Source organism: Ambystoma mexicanum, chromosome 4p (genome assembly GCF_040938575.1).
Source record: "Ambystoma mexicanum isolate Mex_15411 chromosome 4p, UKY_AmexF1_1, whole genome shotgun sequence".
Taxonomy (NCBI): domain Eukaryota; kingdom Metazoa; phylum Chordata; class Amphibia; order Caudata; family Ambystomatidae; genus Ambystoma; species Ambystoma mexicanum.
This window is the reverse complement of record NC_090927.1, coordinates 582530757-582549368: the sequence shown is the minus strand read 5'-3', so window position 1 is coordinate 582549368 and position 18612 is coordinate 582530757. Positions and strand designations below refer to the sequence as shown.

At 45.2% G+C, this 18612-nt stretch overlaps 1 protein-coding gene across 1 annotated transcript in view; it reads left to right on the top strand.

The window, feature by feature from the left end:
- KLHL31 (kelch like family member 31) overlaps positions 1 to 18612 on the top strand; it is a 78874-nt gene that overhangs the window by 56150 nt on the left and 4112 nt on the right. Inside the window, exon 2 of the mRNA XM_069606132.1 lies at positions 16708 to 17910. Within this exon, the coding sequence (XP_069462233.1) occupies positions 16739 to 17910 (1172 nt within the window). The 5' untranslated portion in view covers positions 16708 to 16738. The remainder of the gene's footprint in view (positions 1 to 16707; positions 17911 to 18612) is intronic.

Genomic DNA, 18612 nt, shown 5'->3' with positions numbered 1-18612 from the left:
AAGCAATGACAGGGAAAAATGCCAAGAGATACATTTATTGAAGAAGGATGATAATCCATTATATGTCCATTTAAATGGAGCCTGTACACCAGTATTACTGGTTCCGCTCAGGGACAATGGGGATGTGAGGCCAATCCACACTGTTATTAATTGGACGTGGTAGCAAAGTACCATTGCATTTGCTTGTGTGGTAATCTTTACCCTACTCCCTCTTATTTTTTTCCCTGTTCCTTACCTCCACAGGCCATGGTCTGGTTCCCCTGGGGACACAATAGAGGGAAGGGGAAGACGGTTGCAGTCTTCAAGAGCTATACCTGCTTTGCACCTTCATGAGAAATGTGATTGAGTGTTCAATGTTAGCTGATGTATGAAAATGTGGTGCATTACTTGAGAGTAGGCTATCAAATTATAGTCATATTTAGCCACATATAGTAGGAAAATAGACCCTGAGATCGATGTCCAGGCGGCATTCTGCAGTCAAGGAAAAAGCCTCCTCTATTTCACTCCACAAAGAGACACAATCAGTATGTCCTCAGCTACTTTAAGTGAAGAATATATACATGGCTCATGTAAGCATCCTTTAAAAACTACGAAGTAGATATTCTTACGGTACCAAACTAGCAATAATAGGATAAAGGCATAGCTGCTATGAGCATTACACTAGTAGTACATTGGATGTGGTTTGCAAATAAAACCTATAGATCTGATACTATTTATCTGATACTATTGTGACAGATTGACATCTAGCAAGGGTGTGAACGCCTTAGTTATTTGAATTTTTATTAAACAATATAATGATGCAGATACTTCTGACCCAGACATTGTGGTCAGCTAATTAGACCCCCCTTTCTTGAAGGTGCATTACAAAAGCATAGTGAATACATGTACCTTGCTGCACCCATTTCCTGTCATCCAAATCACCTGCTCCTCAAAGGTCACTTGTACAATCTGACAGTTGCTGTGGGCCAAAATCACTGCAGACAGAGGCGATATTTAACTTTGGACATCTGTTCCAAAACCTCATATCATTCTGATGGCAGGGTGCATTCTTGAAATTAGCCATACCTGGTGTTGGTATGGTGACAGATGTTGCACACAAGTATTAAAGCCACATCAAATTGGTATCATACAAGTGTCAACTCTGTGATCCAGGTCAGCTACGTGAGGCTATGTGGATTCATGGCTATACAGCCTGTTCCACTTCAGCAAATGAGACAAGAGACTGAAAGCTGCCCTCCTTTGATTCAATGGGAGGCTGGGTAACACCTTCCATCAAGCAAAAGGAGCTCTCTCCACGAGGTCTCCTGGGAAACATACTTTAAAAAGGTGCACACATAACAAAAGCCAGCCTCACACCAGGGTGTTGCACACCAAAGGGCCTTTGAAGCTGCAGGCGTGGGAAGAGGGCAGGTTTAGAGGAACTAGAGAGGATCGAAGGGGAACTGAGAAGGGTTTCACCATCTTGCTTTTTTTTGTGTGGCCTCTTTGCTTCCTCATCCCTCCACTTCCTGTGAAACAAAACACAGTATGATGCAAGAAGGCAAAGGCCAGTTGTCACAGGAACCGGGTATTGGACTCCTTACCGCAAGTTTGTTTTGTCCAATCATGCCTGTCCTTTTACCTTTATAAGAAATGGGTCTCCCACTCCTTCCTTAATTCATGTTGGACCCACAAGAATAATTAATCGAGTCTCTATTGGAACATTCCATTTCGAATATCTCCAACATTAAGGCAGAGATAAAGTGCATACAAAATAGAGATGAGCTCAATTCCCTAACCAATCCCAGAGAACATTGAGCAAGAACTGCTGTGAAACAAGGCATGCACTCTGTTAACTGCACTGGAACCAGGCTACTCACTGGAGGCGAAGGAACCCTTAGTTGTGCCAGGTAAGCTCCCTCGACTGGGAGTGGAAAGTACAAGGACTCACCTTGTCCTAGAGCCCATGGAGTGAGACTCACAGCACCGTGAGAGGTCCAAAGCTGCTGTACTCCTATTTCTGCCACTTCGAACATCCTCAAACTGATTTGACTGTGTTTGGAGCCTTTGAACCAAGCATGACCACTGGTGCTGCCTTTGCCACTTTCATTGGATTTTGAACTGCCACCTGCATTCTTTGAACCAATCTGATGCCACATTGCACCATTGGGGCTCATCGCCGTTTTGGCTCGAACAACAGCTCACCACTGTCGAAGCCTTCAAACCCATGCATCTTCAAGCAACGTATCGAACCACCAGGACCTTAAAATCGGCCCGACCTGGACCTTAACTCAGACTGCTGGAAGAATCATATCACGCACCAACTTTATCCAGTGGTACCCATCGTCTCGATCCAGTTCGATTGTTGAACTGATCCTGGTGGAGTAATCAAACTGCACAGCATGAATCTTTCATAGACGGAGAGCCTCCTCATTGGCACACCTTCACCATCCTTTCCCCTCACTCTCTGGCCGGCCTCCCTTGGCCCTCCTCGTACCCCCACCTGCGAGGCTAAGAACCTCAGGGTCATTTTTGACTCCACACTTTCCTTCTCTGCCCACATCTCTAAAAAGTCAAACTTCCTACTGCACCTCCTCAGAGGTACTCTGCCTTTCCTCTCCTTCCCCCAGAAGCTCATGGTCTCCCAAGCTCTGGTTCTCTCTAGGTTGGACTATTTTAACAGCCTCTTTCTAAATATACCTGCCTCTACTCTCTGCCCTCTGCAACTAATCCAGGACTGCAATACTTGACCTTGGCCTCAAGCCCTGGGATCATATCTCTCCAGTTCTGAAATCTCTCCATTGGCTCCCAGTGGATGCAAGGATGAAATTCAAAACCCTCTGCATTGTCCACAAGGCTTTCTGGGGCCTGGGTCTGAAATACCTTCAGCTATCCCTCCACAAATACCTCCCCTCTCGAGCTCTCCGCTCCTCTGCCTCTAACTCGCTCAGGGTCAGTCGTTTTTCAAAGATACAAGCTGGGGTAGATCTGTCTTCAGCTGGGGCCTCCCTCTGGAACAGCCTCCCTGCCACTCTAAAAGTTGAGGAGAACCATCTCTGGTTCCTGAAGCACCTCAAGACCTTTCTCATTGCTTCTGCCTTCGCTCCCCCTCTCTCCTTCTGATCTGTTATCTCTTGGCACCGTGCACCTGGCCACCCTCTGTCCTCTGGGCCCAGGTACCGGCTCACCCTGCCACCCTCCCAGCCTCTGGGCCACCCCTTGCACTGGAGTCTGTATCTGTACCCATACATTTCTCACCCTTTTTTTCTTCCTGCACGTATCAGACATACCCTGTCTGCTGCCTTAAACCCACCATATTGCTGGCTGCACTGTCACTGTTTGTTGCCTTTATTATTTATTTATTATTATCTATCTGTTTCTCCTTTGCTCCGCACTCTCCACTTCTCCCCCTTCCATGCACTTGCACATTCTCAATGTCACTGGTCCTAGTAAGATCGTTGTTTTGTTCGCCCCTGTTCCACTCCCTTGCCTTGTTGCGCTCTGAAACACTTGTGTACGAGCGTGTAAAGACTGGTAGGGGGTGTCTGTACTTCTGCTCTCTATATGGTAGAGGAGAGGCATAGAGGACCCCAGCCAAGATTCTCTATTATTGGTACATGGTCGAGCAATCAAGGCCTAGCTTCTCAGGAGGTGATGCAGGCTGGTTCTTAAGTACAGTGTAGTCCCCGAACCCCCACAAAGGAATGTCCACACACTGTATTACTGAAAACACAGTCTTTATATAATTAATATTCAAAGGTATGTACATGATCGCAATAATGCACTTTGTACTCGGAAGTCAATAATGATAAATATATACAATTCTAAAGTGGCACTACCAATGTTATCGAATCTCATTAAAGTGCATCAACTGTACGGTTAAAATGTCACACAGATCAATAACGAGTAAACCAGCAATAGAGATAGGAGGGAACGCAAGATGGTTGAAACAGTAGGCAGAATACTGACCCCTACCACGAGGCACGGTTCTGTGTGGAGATCCCCCCACCTGGGCAACCTGTAAATAAAAATATATAGCACAAGCCCAGTCCATAGGTTCAATAGTCTCATGTCTTCCTATTACGGTTTTACCCCCCAATGTACCTGGTGGAGTAGAGTTCTCCGACGATGCGTCGACCAATCCTTCTTGAGTGACTCTCTTTCAGGCGGGACCCATGGATCGTCGAGAGGTGTCGGGGAACTTGGCGTACGGTGTCGGGGAATCGACGGCCCTTCTTGAGTGCCCTTTAAGGCAGGAGTCACGGGTCGTCGAACGTCCGACGATGAACAGGTGGAACTACGACAGGGAAGTGACAGCTTCGTTCCTAGCGGTGCTCGTCGACGACAGAGCGTTGGCGTCCTGCAAGGAAGAGGCGTGCGGGGCACCTCGGTGATGATAGTTCTGGACCGCAAAGAGATGATGAAGAACTGTGGCCCAGCAAGGGCGTCGAGTCGTCGGCGTCTCTGTGGTCCTTAGGTGGCGGGAAACCCACCGGTGGATGCTCCTCGGCGCGTCGACGGTCGGGCCTTCTCCAGCGGGAGACAAGAGGATGACGATGCAGGCGAGAGCGTCCGATGATCAATTGAAGTTCTTAGGCAAACCGGAGCACGGCGGCTCCGGTTGGCGACGGCGGTCGTCGACAGTGGCGGACAACAGTCCGAGTGCTTCTCCTTGGATTTCCGCAGCAGTCCCTGTATCGGGTCGACGGCCTGTAGTAGGTCTATCCACCAGGGAGCTTTGGCAAAGATCAGCTGTGCACGATGGTCCCTCGTAGCTCGGGAAGAGGGCGCCTTACCAGGTCCTCTCTGGGTCAGTCCTTGGAGGCACAGCAGCTTTCAGATTGTGAAGGAGAGCAACAGCAATTCTTCTCGTCCAGCAGGGCTTCAAGGTCAAACGTCAGTTACTCCAGTTACTCGTCGTAGTGGACTTCAGCTTCTGAACACGATTCCTAGCTGTGAGAGGTCCCCAGATATACTGTTGATCTCCCATTCATTCCGCTGGGTCACACTCAAGCATCCAATCACGACTACGGGCATTCATGCAGGCAGGCAGCCAATCAGGCACACAAGGTATTCAGGCCATTCACTTCTCTGGAGACACTCACAACAAGTTATGTGTATTGGGATAAGTACCGAGCCATTCAACACTCCAAGCTGCATTCATACCGGTTTCGGGCAGGGTTGTCTCAGTCATTGTGTCAACCACCAGATACTAGACACCCACAACACAGAATGCATATTCGTCACACACTCTATTCACCCAGGTCCCACCCACAGGAGGTACCCACAACATACATCACTGGGAAGGCTCCAGCTAGTCTGGCTGGGCCTTCACAACAACACCATATATGGCATTTCCACCCAACAGCCAGTCAGAGGGAAGGGACAGAGTCAGGGCTTCCCAGGACTTTGGGAAAACAAGGTAATGGGTAATAGAAAGCAAGAGGCCACCGGGGCCATCTTGTTTTCCATCAGGAATCAACTGATCCCAATGGCAGGACTGAGGTATCCCAAAATGGAGGATACTCCGCGCACCTGTCAAATTCAGCATGGAGCTGCCACCAGCCCATACCCTGCTTTGCGGGCCACCCACAGGTGCCCAAAAACATACACTAGGGGCTCAGGGTTGTACCCCCACCCATGGGTGCCATAAGGGTATCCCACAGGTCCGTTCACCAAACCAAAAGAGAGCTCCACCGCCAGGAGTCCCACATGAACTCCTGCGCGGAAAACAAGACAGAACACACGATAAAAAAGCAGTAAAGGACAAGGATACGGAGGCCCTGTCCCTCCGATGCATTTCCAGCATCACAGAGCGCAATAGAAATAAAATATCAATATCAACAGCAGAGAGCTCTGCTTCGAACCTGGATAAACACCACCTGCAACACTCAAACGTGGTTTGACTTGCAAGGACAGCGCTTAGAAGCCTGTCTTACACTGTGAAAACACCCAAGAAGAAGGCTATGTACAGTGGAGAGGCTCAGACCCCTGGTTCACGTTTGGGGCCATAGTAACAGATAAGCCCCCTTCCTGCACCTGCTTCTACAGAAGCCATATCCCTTTTAGTAATATTACTGCAATTTCTCGCCTATTTACCCCTGATTGATTCCGTACCAAGAGTGCTATTGCATATATGTTCTGCATTTTCTCTGTTCTTACCACGGGGTGGATTTCCTGTTAGTGTTTTTAGATAGTTATTTGCATATTGGTGTGTTTAATTAAAGTAAATATATTTGTATAGCAACTTCATTGGACATTCCTTTATATTTGTGCTATTGCTGTTTGGCTTGCTACTGTATCACCTCCCTACCCCTCTTAAGAGTATAGCCTGCCCTGGGTCCAAGTTACCACAAAAATCAAAGGAGGTGCATCACTTGACTGTGCCGTTTCACCTTTATGATTGGATCACTGTTCATGTGTGTATCTTCTAGATAGGCTATTTCTCAGCCATATCAGTGCGCACATCGGGAGTGAAAGGTTCTTCCCCATACGCTGAACAGTTTTCGTCCCAATAACAGCCCAGCTACAGCATCATCAGAATCCACTGCGTGACTCCCATCATATATGTGGTAACGTACACAGGTGAAGTACCCCTTTTCCCCAGCAGCTGTAGTAACTGTATTAACTGCCATTTCTCTTCCAAACACTCTGTCAAATGCTGATTGTACCATAAGTAACCTTCTTATCCCCACCCAACATTACACACCGTAGCCACCCAACATTACACACCCTAGCGTAGGATCTGCACACATCTGGAAAACAGGACTCCTTCCGGCTACTTATTAATAGCGTACATTGATCGGGACACTACATAAGTCCCTAACACATGTCTGCTTCCATTGTATTGCCCTTAGCATGCAGCCATTGTTCCTGTACATCTCAGGTCTTTCCGCCAGCTCAGCTGCAACGCAGTGGAACCGACTAAGCAACTCGGGTGTGCTAATACTTAGCGGAGTGACCCAGGTCAGCCGACCTTGCTGATGTTTGGCGCCCCCATTCACAATGACAAAGAATCATCCTTTCATAATTGTCTGTCGCCATCCCTAATATTTAAAGATGTCCACGCCCCGTAACTGCACTCACCCACAACCTGATTGATCATTATTCCGTGAGCATTGCCTCTACATGTGTGATTATAAGCATTTGTAGTCTCTATTACTACACACCATTTTGTTTCAATGTTTCTGCGCCAATGCACCCCCCAATCACACTGACCTTCACCCAAAATACCACAACATGCATCACAATTTCACAGTTTCCCCCGCCAGCTCACCTGCAGCGCCAGAACCCATATGGGTTTAAATGCACCATGGTAGCCCGATCTTGCCACCATTTGACCCCTTTTCCCCCAAAAAAAGGCTCAATCTGATATTGTTCCTACTTCCCTGTCACTCCTCACTTCTGCAATGCTGCTTGCATCTGTAGTGTTTCGGGGAGGGGGAGAACAGAGCAATCATCCTGTGGGATTACTGAGGCTCCAATGGTTTCTGAGAGACTAAGTGTTGCCATGATAGAGTATACTGCGTTTGTTTGCCTCACGAATCTTCAGTGCTGTAAGAAAGAAGTTGAAGCCCATAACCCATTCCCAAAATGTGTGCCAGTCTGCAGAGAGGATGGGCATAACAAATATTTTTCCTGCCGTGACTACAGCCGCGACTCACCCCTCTCTAAGCAACCAGACAGAAAAATATACAGGCCTGGAAATGACAATAATTTGTCACCTATCATTTGTTCAGGAGCTGAGAAGAGCATCCCCAAAACAACTATAGGGCTAGGTGGAAAGCCTTTTTTCAATCACACCTACTCTGAAATTGTCTGTGTAGCTTCCAGATCGGGATGACCAATATGCAGGCTGGTCTTGGTCCTGCCCCTCAAATGATCACTCCTGCCCAAACTGTGAGGGCATGTCAGCAATAAAGTAATTCATCAAGATTTCTTCTATGCACAAAACACATAACTATAAATAAATGTAAAATTCCATAAAAAATAAAAGCAGTCTGCAGGACCGCAGAGACCGGGAGCTGTGAGGTCCATCCAGTAAAGTGACGAGCTGAGCAAGCCGAGTGGTAAGCTGTGCACCTCCCCCTTCATAAAGTCTTTCTTATTTCATAAAGACTATTGAACTAAAATCTTTTTTTATCTCATAAAGTCTACTGAACTATTCTGACGTAGCGCCCAAAGTCTCAAATTATCAAAGGGATTGGTGACCCGAGTAAGTCTTTCACCTACTGTAACATCTGAGAAATATGCTGCATAACAGAGGCCACGACCATTTCCGAAAAGGAAGGAAAATGACTTACTCCCTTGTATAAGGAGAGGGCATTAACAATTGCTGAAACAAATCATGGAGAGCATACTGATAGGGGAACAATTACAGACTTCTTCCCAAATGTAAACCCACCCATGCCCATAAGAACGTATAGCCAGGTGGTACATTTCTCAGAAGCTCCAGCTATAGCACCTGGGCATGCCATGCTTGTGATGAATGGAACACAGTCTAGGCCCGGTGGTCCATATGCACACTACCGGCAAAGCTTGAATAATGGGAATGAAAGCATGGTTATCACGAATGGCAGAATTCTCTGATCAGAGAATGCAATGGCTATAAATATAAACACGGGTGCAAGCATGACAAATTAAACCTTATTTAATGCTTATGTAGGTCTAGTGTCGGGTACAAAAGAAGTTAAAATAACACCAACTTACTTAAGTGGCTTTCCATGTCTATCTGTGCCCTCACATGTAGCCATAGAGGACAAACAGTTTTTAGAAGAGTCAGTTAGAGGCTACCAACATGTTACAGACAGACTGGCGAGTGAACGTGTTTTAGACCCAACACTTGGTCATAATCCTGATTAGCACATTTTATCCAGAATATTTTCCACATGTCAAGTAGAATGTCTGACCAATTCCAAGGTACTAAATAAATGGTTCTCCCATTGGAACATACAGGATATCAAGGACCATATAATGCAATTGAGTAACTCAAGAGCATGTGGCCCAGATGGCATATCTAACCTAGTGTTGAAGAATCATTCAGATCTCTGGGCTGCGATTTCCCAGCCTCATGGCAACTGGTGGTAATGGTACCGACCTATAAGAAAGGTACTCATAATGAACCAAAGAGCTGCCTACCAATAACCCTTGTCATTTAATCGAAGAGATTTAATTAACATGGTTGAGCAGAGACATATTTTAATGTGAGGCATACAGGGTTCAGAAAAGGGTGTGGGACCTCCCTCAATGGTTTAATATTCATGTTATTAGCAAAAAAGACCTTCTTGGTGAAAAATAAACCACTGTTTGTGGCCTGTCTTCAAACGGTTGCCGCTTTCGATAAAGTTGATCGAAGGCGGCTATTGCAGAAACTTCAACAATAGGCTTTCCCTGAAGGCCTTTTAAATATAATCAAATTACTTTATCAACACAACTGCATAAGTCTTAGGTTGAACACTGGTGGCACACTTGCAAATGAGATTGATGTTGGGGAAGGGGTCAGACAGTGGTTTGTGCTTGCCCCTAGCCTACTCAATCTATATATGTCCGATATTGTGATGACTCTGGATAAAATTAATGATTTCCTACCGCGTTTTGGGGACTTTGACAGTTGGGTGGTTACTATGCGCAGATGACATTCTCTTTGACTTAACCCCAATTGGGCTTCAAAGATCCCGAGATGCGGAAGCTGAATATATTAAAGAAAATTATTTTGAGGTTAACTCTGCAAAATCACGAATAGCGGTTTACAATGCAAATAAGAATAGCGCTAGTAGTTTTACATGGAGTATAAATAATTGCGAATAATGGAGATTGTGGTTGTTGTTTATCTGGATTACATCTTCGCCACGAAATTTAGTATTGCTGCTGTTAAAAGAAATTGTTATCATAAATTGGAGGCAATGATATTAAAAAAAAATTAATTCTTGGGAGATTCTGTTACTTTTCGATGTTGCCATTGTTGCAATTCTACAAACAAAACGTTGTCCCTAAATTGATGTACAGACTCAAACTACTATCACCAACGATTGCGAAATGGCCATAGGTTATAGAAGGGCGTCTGTGGAGGTCTGTTTTAGCTATGCCAAATTTGGTTCCTCTCCAAGTGGTACATTGGGAGCTGGGGTTGTTGTCATTGTAGCATGTGTATACATGTAAAAGATTGAGTCCATATTTTAAATTGAAACAAAGAGAAAACGCTGCCTTTTTCACAAGCTGGCAGAGGTTTACCGAAATGGTTCTGATACGCATGTGGGTGAATTTATGCAGATGTGTGAAGAGTTCATGAAGGATGCTACCATTGAAGAAAAGTCTGGCCATCTTTTTTATTTGAACAAATTAGGTGCATGGGACAAGATTTGAATGTGGGACAAACTTCAAAAATATAAACTATATAGTGAGTATGTGGAGAACTCAGTAGGTTTGTATGAACCCTTGAAGTATTTGATAAAATCACTGTCAATGAAATTTGGAATGCTAAATTGTCTACTGACCCTAGAAGTATTAGGCCTGAGGATCGGACTCCCTTAAGAGCAGAGAGCCCATAGAGTGCGCCGGCTAAAGTATATAGAAACTTTAAAGCACTGGATTTTAAATTGTGAAGCATTCAATGAACTAAGTCTCGTGCACTTAGAGAGTTTTTTATCCATTCCCAGAACTGTACTTATGAATACCCTGTGGGCATGGATGATGAGGGGTGATTCCTTAGCACTTTCGATTGCCCGTATGAATTTTATAGATGTTGTTTTTAACTTGGTAGTGGACATATTTGCACAGACTATAGAGCTGATAAGTTTAGATTAATAATGTGTTTATCAAAGGTATAGGCTTAATGTACAATTTTAGATCTATTTTGATATGGAGATGGCTGAGTATTTATTTACTTAATTTATTGGACATTTGTATGGCACCTATACAAAAGTTTTTCCAGGCGCCACAAGACAAGGAGGACAGGGGGGCATGGGACTCACAAAAGTAGAACACCAAAAACGGTTATATTGACCTTGTACCAAGACTACCTAGTACACAATGAATAAGAAATTGATCTGATTATAACTGTAAACTAATTGACTGTTAATGTTTTTTAATCTTTTGTGACCATTAATGTAATGAATGTAATGAATTAAGAGTTGTATTTTATGATGTTTTTTAAAATGTTGATAAATGTTTGTAAAAGGTTTGATTTGTAACCAACTCACAATAAAACATGTTTTAAAATAGTTAATAATCACTAGTAAACTGCACAACTGGCCTCTTCATTTCTTCATTCATGCCCTGATAGCAACTAAAATATATTGCAATGTTGCATTAACCAAACCTTGGTTGTTAGCCAAATGTGGTAAGTCAGACCTAGGACACAAAGACATAGTTGATCCAGACTTTATTGGTGTGGGGGCGGGCCCCTTAATCACCTTAACCCAAGTGGGCCCACCACCTGAGGAATAAGTGCACGTTTTGTACGTAAAGCAAGTTTATCGTACAGTCGTCCCGGAGGAGCCAGATGACGCCGTGGAATCAAACTATCACTGAACCACATAAGTTGACACATCATAAACTTTTTTGCAACAGTTAAAACACTCCCATATATTTTATTACAATCTACTCCCCACATGTTATTGGACAAAACCTCTTCAAAAAATTCCCATCTTTCTCCAATTCCTACATTCTCATTGCTGGAAGCCGCAGCAGCTGCGATTCTATATGCTGCTGTCTTTCACCCTCAGTTGTGTTGTTTCTTACCTCAGCGGTCCTGCAGCACTTGTGGACTCCGCTTTCGTCAAAGCTAAAGTGTCCTCCACGCTGTCTGCTGTCTCCACCCACCTCAGTGTATGTTCCACACAGGACTCCTCCTATTCGTGGTTCCACATTCCATACTTCCTGCACCACGGAGGACATTCACCCCTATTCTGAACGTCAAGCACTTTTTAAGTTCCTCCCAGGAATGGAAGGGAGAATGTGTTTGGCCCTCGCTTGCATCAAAACGCATCAACAGGTAAAACTCAGAAACAAAGCCTCCTACCTTAACGGGGCCCATAGTTGCCCCGGTTAGTTCCCATGTATCCAACAAATAGGTCAGACTGTGAATTCAAGGGATGGAGGATGTTGTTTCTTTTCGGGCATTCCTTGTCCCCAAAGGGGGTCACTCCAGTTGGATTGCACTTGCCCTGTCCCCTAGTGAGTGTTTGCTCACCTCGCTAGTCTCAAAGGGGGTGGCTCCCCCTTGGGGAGAATGGACTGACTCCCTGCATTTGTCACACAAACAAAATACACCTTACAGTCTCTGTTCATGTTCAAATGGTCAAGGCTGCTACTAGGGCGCTGCCTACAATGCCCAGACTTAACCAAGAGCGACAAAATAGCTAATAGCTTTATCCATGCATTTTCAAAGATTTGCCTTATACTATAGGTATACTAGGTATAACCTGTAGGGGGCGAGAGCCACCAAATTAAAAAAAATCATCTTGGTGGGCTTAGTGCAAGAAAAGTGTCTGTCAGATCTGCATAACTGGGATGTACTCTATGAGAAGGAGGAAGTAGACTGTATTCAAGGCAGTGCAGGAGCAAGAGGGATGCACGGCGAGCAGAACCCAAAGGTACTGAGTTCTGGAAGGAGGGTACTGGAGGAGGAGACTGGCCTCACCACCAGGTGAGCAGGGACATTACCCAGACAATGCTTATCCTGTAGATGGGTTATCATTGATCGGAAATTCTTTGAGGTTATGGTTTGATCATCCTCTGGAGTGCTGATAAAAGTATGATAAGAACATTGATATGTACTCCATAAATGAAAGCCTTGATCTACTACTAATCAATCCTTGAACAAACCTTTTTTCAAACAAGTTTGGGTTTCTTTCCCTGAGCGTGCTTAGCTAGCTGGCAAGTATAGACTAGCCTCTATTCAACTATACACTTAACACCAAGTGCCTTGCCGTTATGGCCAGTGCATCTGATACTTGTTGAAAGATTATTGTTGAAAAATACAGAGAATTCTAAAAAGATCATCTGCGCCTGTCATCACTATTATTGGTATTTAGACTTCAGCAGCTCTTGACACATCACCCAGTCGTGTATAGTAATCACTTTATCTGCCATTATTGTAGGAAAGCCCATCTCTGCCAATGGTATAAAATATGCCTCTCATCAAATGGTATTGTATTTATTTACTGTTGCGCCTTTACGCCAAGGCGCTTAACAAACATTAATGAGTTGGTACTAATGAAGTTATGATGGAATACCGATAACAGATCTTGGAAGGAAGAAAAGAAACAAAAAAGCAGGAGAAAGCCATCAAAAAAGAAAATGGACCGGTAATCCCAGAAAACACAGTAAAAATGAAGGCCAGACAACATCAACAATGAACTATGAAGGACAAGAAGCCATCCACTCTCAGATTAATAACAAAAGGAGATAGGGGGCTTATCCTAAAAGTCAGTCAGTTCAGGTGAGCCAAAAACCCAGCTCAACCCAGTGCCAAATACTCCAGAAGGCAGAAGGCAACAACTGCCTGCACCATGGAACAAGTGTATCACGGGAAGCATCCAACAAAAGGGTCCCACGCCCATGGCAAAGTGGCAGGTTGACAAAGCAGGTCCACCCAGAACTCACAGCTCATGATATCCATAGGCTTGTCGCACTGGTTCCTCCTCATCAGTCCCCAAACCGAGAGTCCGCTGAAGCGACACCTGCCTGGATAACAGCTGCTCCAACACCAAGCTCCATGCACCCACAGGCTCAGGAAAAAGCAAGCCAAGCACAGAGGGTCCAAATCGACTCTGATGTGAGGGACAGCCACACATGTCCACAGCTCCCACCAGCACCAACTCTGGCCAGATCGACCACCACAGCAGCAAAGAGATGCCGCCGGGACACCACAAGCTTAGCTTGTGTGGGGGGGCACTTGTCACAGTCAACCAGATAGTGTTTTATAAGACACTGCTTGTGTTCAGATTTATATAAAAATCACGGAGTTATCACTTTTTAAAATCTAGTTACTAGTCCAAGCTCGTACTGTGCACTGGTCTAACCCATCATCGTAGAGTGCAATAGACTCCCTCATCAACCAGTACAGTGCAGTAGTCATACCCATCATACGGTACTGGGCAATTTCACAACCATGACTCAGTGTTGTTACATAAACAATGCCATGTAACAGCAGTCAGGCTACATTCACCTGTAGCAGTTTGCGTTGCACGGCAACCACAATCCACCAGTACTCTGCATATAATGCCTCCCTCTGACAGCAGCGACCATCATTAACAAGAATTTGCGATCGTCATCTATAAGGCAACAGTAAACCGATCATTAAACATTCTGCAATAATCACCCAAGTAGCCTGTCTCATCTACTAGTGCAGAGCAGGTATGGCCACATTATGAAATAGTGTGCAATTTTAAAGCCCCATCAAGCAATATTTATATCAGTGCGCAGTATTGCAGAACACACATTCCAGCAGAAAGTAATTACCTGCATCCTCCAAAAGTGGGAAATGGTCATCTGTGAAAGCATGCCTTGATGTCAAGCGCCTCGTCACGCCTCTGCTGGATGCCCTGACGTCATGAGCAAGACTCCGATCTGTCTTGAGTGTTCAGAGTTTTGTGTTGAAAGGAAAGCATGGAGACAGAGCCGTACTCTGCGCACAACCTGAGCATTCAAATTGATGGGGCCCCCGAAACAAGTTCCCTACACCATGAAGCAACTCCCTGGTATTAGTGTGATGCAGGTACAATTACCGGAGAGCTGCTGCTGCTGATGGAACAGGTGTAGAATCCTCATATGATGGGTAGACCAACAGTTGTCCACCAAGAAGAACGGCTAGGCTGGAAGACAGATTATTCAGCAATCAGGACAATAGCAGAGCGGGAGCGGAACACAAGAGAGGCAGGGCCACAGCACGAGGGGGCAACAAAGCAGAAGAGAAGGAGAAGGAGAGAACCCAGAAGTAGCAGAAAAGATGGACTGGTATCAGATCAGAAGAAGGCAAGAGCAATAGGAAACCAAAGAGCAGACAGAAAAGGCAATCCAAGGAATGTCTAAATTGAGGCACTGGCAACAGTAGAGTACCAAGCGGGTTAAAGACTCCCTCTGTTTCTAGCTGCTCAGGGTTTAAATACCCTGCTGCAGTGAAAGAGAGGCTTGCGGCCTCTGAGGGGGTTGCTACTGCAGTGGAGAATGCTAGCCACAATGCGCATGTGTGAGAGCACAGTACTGGTCTTCCGTGCGTGCGCAACCCCCGCAAGATGGTGGTGCTCTCGGCATTTGGGGACTTGGCATGCCCATCACCGTTCCAGGGCCCAGACCTCTTCCACATGCCCTCGTCTGGCTTGCTCTGGAGCATTAAGACCACAACTAGGGTAGACCCTCCAAGAAGGTAAGCACAGGATACTTCAGTGTCTGCGAGGTAGGACACCTGCAGATTAGAGGGTCCTTTCTCGTTGGCTCAGTGGCTTTAGGATGGCTCCGACTGAAGTGAAAGGACCTCTTGTAGTCTCAGCAAAAGACTCCCACACAAAATTTATTTCAGCCATCCTGTCACACATAAGTTTAATCCCGAAATGGAGGAGCTATCAAATTGATTTTCTAAATCATGACACTCAAAATCAATCATGACTTATGCTGTATCTGCCTCTCTCCCCCTTCTCTTTCTCTCTGTTACACAGACGCGTGCACACAATCACACACACACACTACAGTCTTAGTACCCACCTGCCAACATATCCACTTTGGAAACTCCCTACTCCACTCATACTGTTATAGAAGCTTAACACACCACCCAAAGGAAGGCAAAGCTGTTGTTATAAAAAGCGATATAGGCTGTCGCATGCATCAGACATTGTACATATTGGGCCTCATTACGACCCCTCCGCTAAACCATGGTGCTATTAGCACCATGGTCCAGGCTGGGGTCCGTCATGGTGAATGGCAGAATTACCGCCCCATTCCAAGGTTGGCGGGGCGGTAATTCCCCATTCACCATGGGCCATTCCCATTTTTGCCCCATAGGGCTCAATGGGAATGGGGAAGGCGCTAAGTACGGTGCCGCAAATTGCGGCACCGTACTTAGCACCAAGGTCCCTTTGCGGCACCCTACTTTAACAACTGGTAAAACCAGCCGTTAAGGTCGGGTCCCGCAAAGGGACCTCGTAATTAGGCGCTAATAGGTTAATGACGCCGCAGCCTTTCACGGCGCCGTTAACCCATTAGCGCCTGGGTCGTAATGAGGCCCATTGTTATTTCGTATCTCTCTCCGCAGGCGGTTGCATCAATGTTTTTTGCAATACCAGTTGTAGACTTCTTAGCAGTGTTCATTGTAAGGCTGTACTGTTACTGCTGAGTGCTTTTCCACTATGTCCACATCCTACCAGAAAAGCCTCTTGGATCCACAAAAGCATTTTGTTGGACCAAATTCACTTTCATGAGTCAGCCCATGCACACAATGGGTGCATTTTGTTCACGTGTGTGTGTGCAGAGTGCATGCAAGTGGACACAACTCTTTTGTGAATCTGACCCAAATACAGCTCGATTGAGAGAAGCTGTGCTAGTTCTTCCGTTTTAATCCGCTATTTATCAGATATGTTCCATAGCGTTTTAGGAGTTTTAATGAATTGTGCTAATTGTGTGTCACTGTATAACGTTTTGAAATAATCATAACAGTAATATGTAATGTAATTCTTGAAATCATTTTCACCATCTTCATACATGTTTTCTGTCTTTCTTTTCTTATATTTTCAGCAAGGCTTGGCTGTAATAGTCCATTGCAGTCATGGCTCCAAAGAAGAAGACCATCAAAAAGAGCAAAACAGAGCTCAACGAGATGACCATAATTGTGGAGGATAGCCCGCTCAGCAAACTCAATAGCTTGAATAGCCTTCTAGATGGAGGCAATGGCCTAAGCTGCATCTCTACCGAGGTGTGTGACTCCTCTTATGGCACCAATCTCATGGAAGGTCTAAGCAGAATGAGACAAGATGACTTTCTGTGTGACCTGACCATTGGCACCAAAACAAAATCATTTACAGTTCACAAGGTGGTCATGGCTTCCTGCAGTGAATACTTCCATGACATACTTAAAAAAGATCCAGCCACTAAAAGAGTTGACCTCAATGATATGTCCCCATTGGGATTAGCTACTGTTATCACTTATGCTTACACTGGAAAGCTTACCCTTTCACTGTACACAATCGGTAGTAGTCTATCGTCTGCAATCTATCTTCAGATCGAAACCCTTGTAAAGATGTGCTGTGACTTCCTGATGCAAGAGATCAACGTCGACAACTGCATGTACGTAGCCAATATTGCTGAAACATATGTGCTGAAAAGTACCAAGGAAGCCGCACAGAAGTTTATTAGAGACAACATTATCGAATTTTCCGAAACCGACCAGTTCTCAAAACTCACTTTTGACCAGATCAATGAACTCCTTGTAGATGATGACTTGCAGTTGCCTTCTGAAATAGTTGCTTTCCAGATTGCAATGAAATGGTTGGATATTGACGAAAAAAGAATGAAGTATGCAGCTGATCTGTTGAGCAACATTCGTTTTGGTACAATCTCAGCTCAAGACCTAGTCAACTATGTCCAGACGGTACCACGCATGATGCAAGATACAGAGTGCCACAGACTTCTAGTTGATGCCATGAATTACCACTTGCTGCCTTATCATCAGAACACACTGCAGTCAAGGAGAACAAAAATCCGAGGTGGATGCAGAGTCCTGGTAACTGTCGGTGGCCGACCAGCTCTAACGGAAAAATCTCTTAGTAGGGAAATCATGTACAAGGACTCTGAGGCAGGATGGAAAAGGCTGGCTGAGATGCCTGCTAAGAGCTTCAACCAATGTGTGACTGTGATGGATGGATTCCTTTATGTAGCCGGTGGGGAAGACCAGAACGATGCCAGAAACCAAGCCAAGCACGCAGTTAGCAACTTTTGCAGGTGAACACCTTCTGTTATTCCTATTTACGTCTTCAGTACTTTTATTTACCTAGCCATTGTCCTTGAATGTAAAAAAACCACCCTTATCATGGGACACCATGTTGGGTATAGGTACAATATGTGTTTAAAGGTCTCTTTTTATCTGGTACATACCAAGTTGTGTATGCTTTCTGTAATGTCTGATTATATTACCTATGCTATCAGAAAAAAGAAAATATCCTAAATTGGCCTCTTGCCAATGGAAGGACAAGATGAGTGAACAACATGGTCCTAATTACACAGTGGGGGGTAGTGGACCACCTGGCAATATCAGTGCTACGGCTGCATGGTCCACTGCTATCCATTGCCAAATGATGGAAGTATGGGACAAGCCTCGCACTGGCAGGAAAACCTGCTTCTTGTGCCTTTGGTTCCAGCAAAGTGGGCAATGTCTTTTAGCGTGAGGGCGTCTCCCATGCTCATTCAGCCCATGTACTGCCAGCTTTGCAGGCTGAATGGCAATGGAATGTCAGTGGTGTGGGATATATTAGACCCAATTTTAGATGAGCAAAGGGGAGGATTTAATTCTGTAATCCCACTTCATCTGGGTTTCACCGTTCAGCAGATAGCAAACAGTAATTCTTACGTAATGAGGGTCCATTCCCTATGCAGTGTTGTCCAGCTATTTCCATTTGTGGCCTTGGTGTCAATACTGTGCTGAGG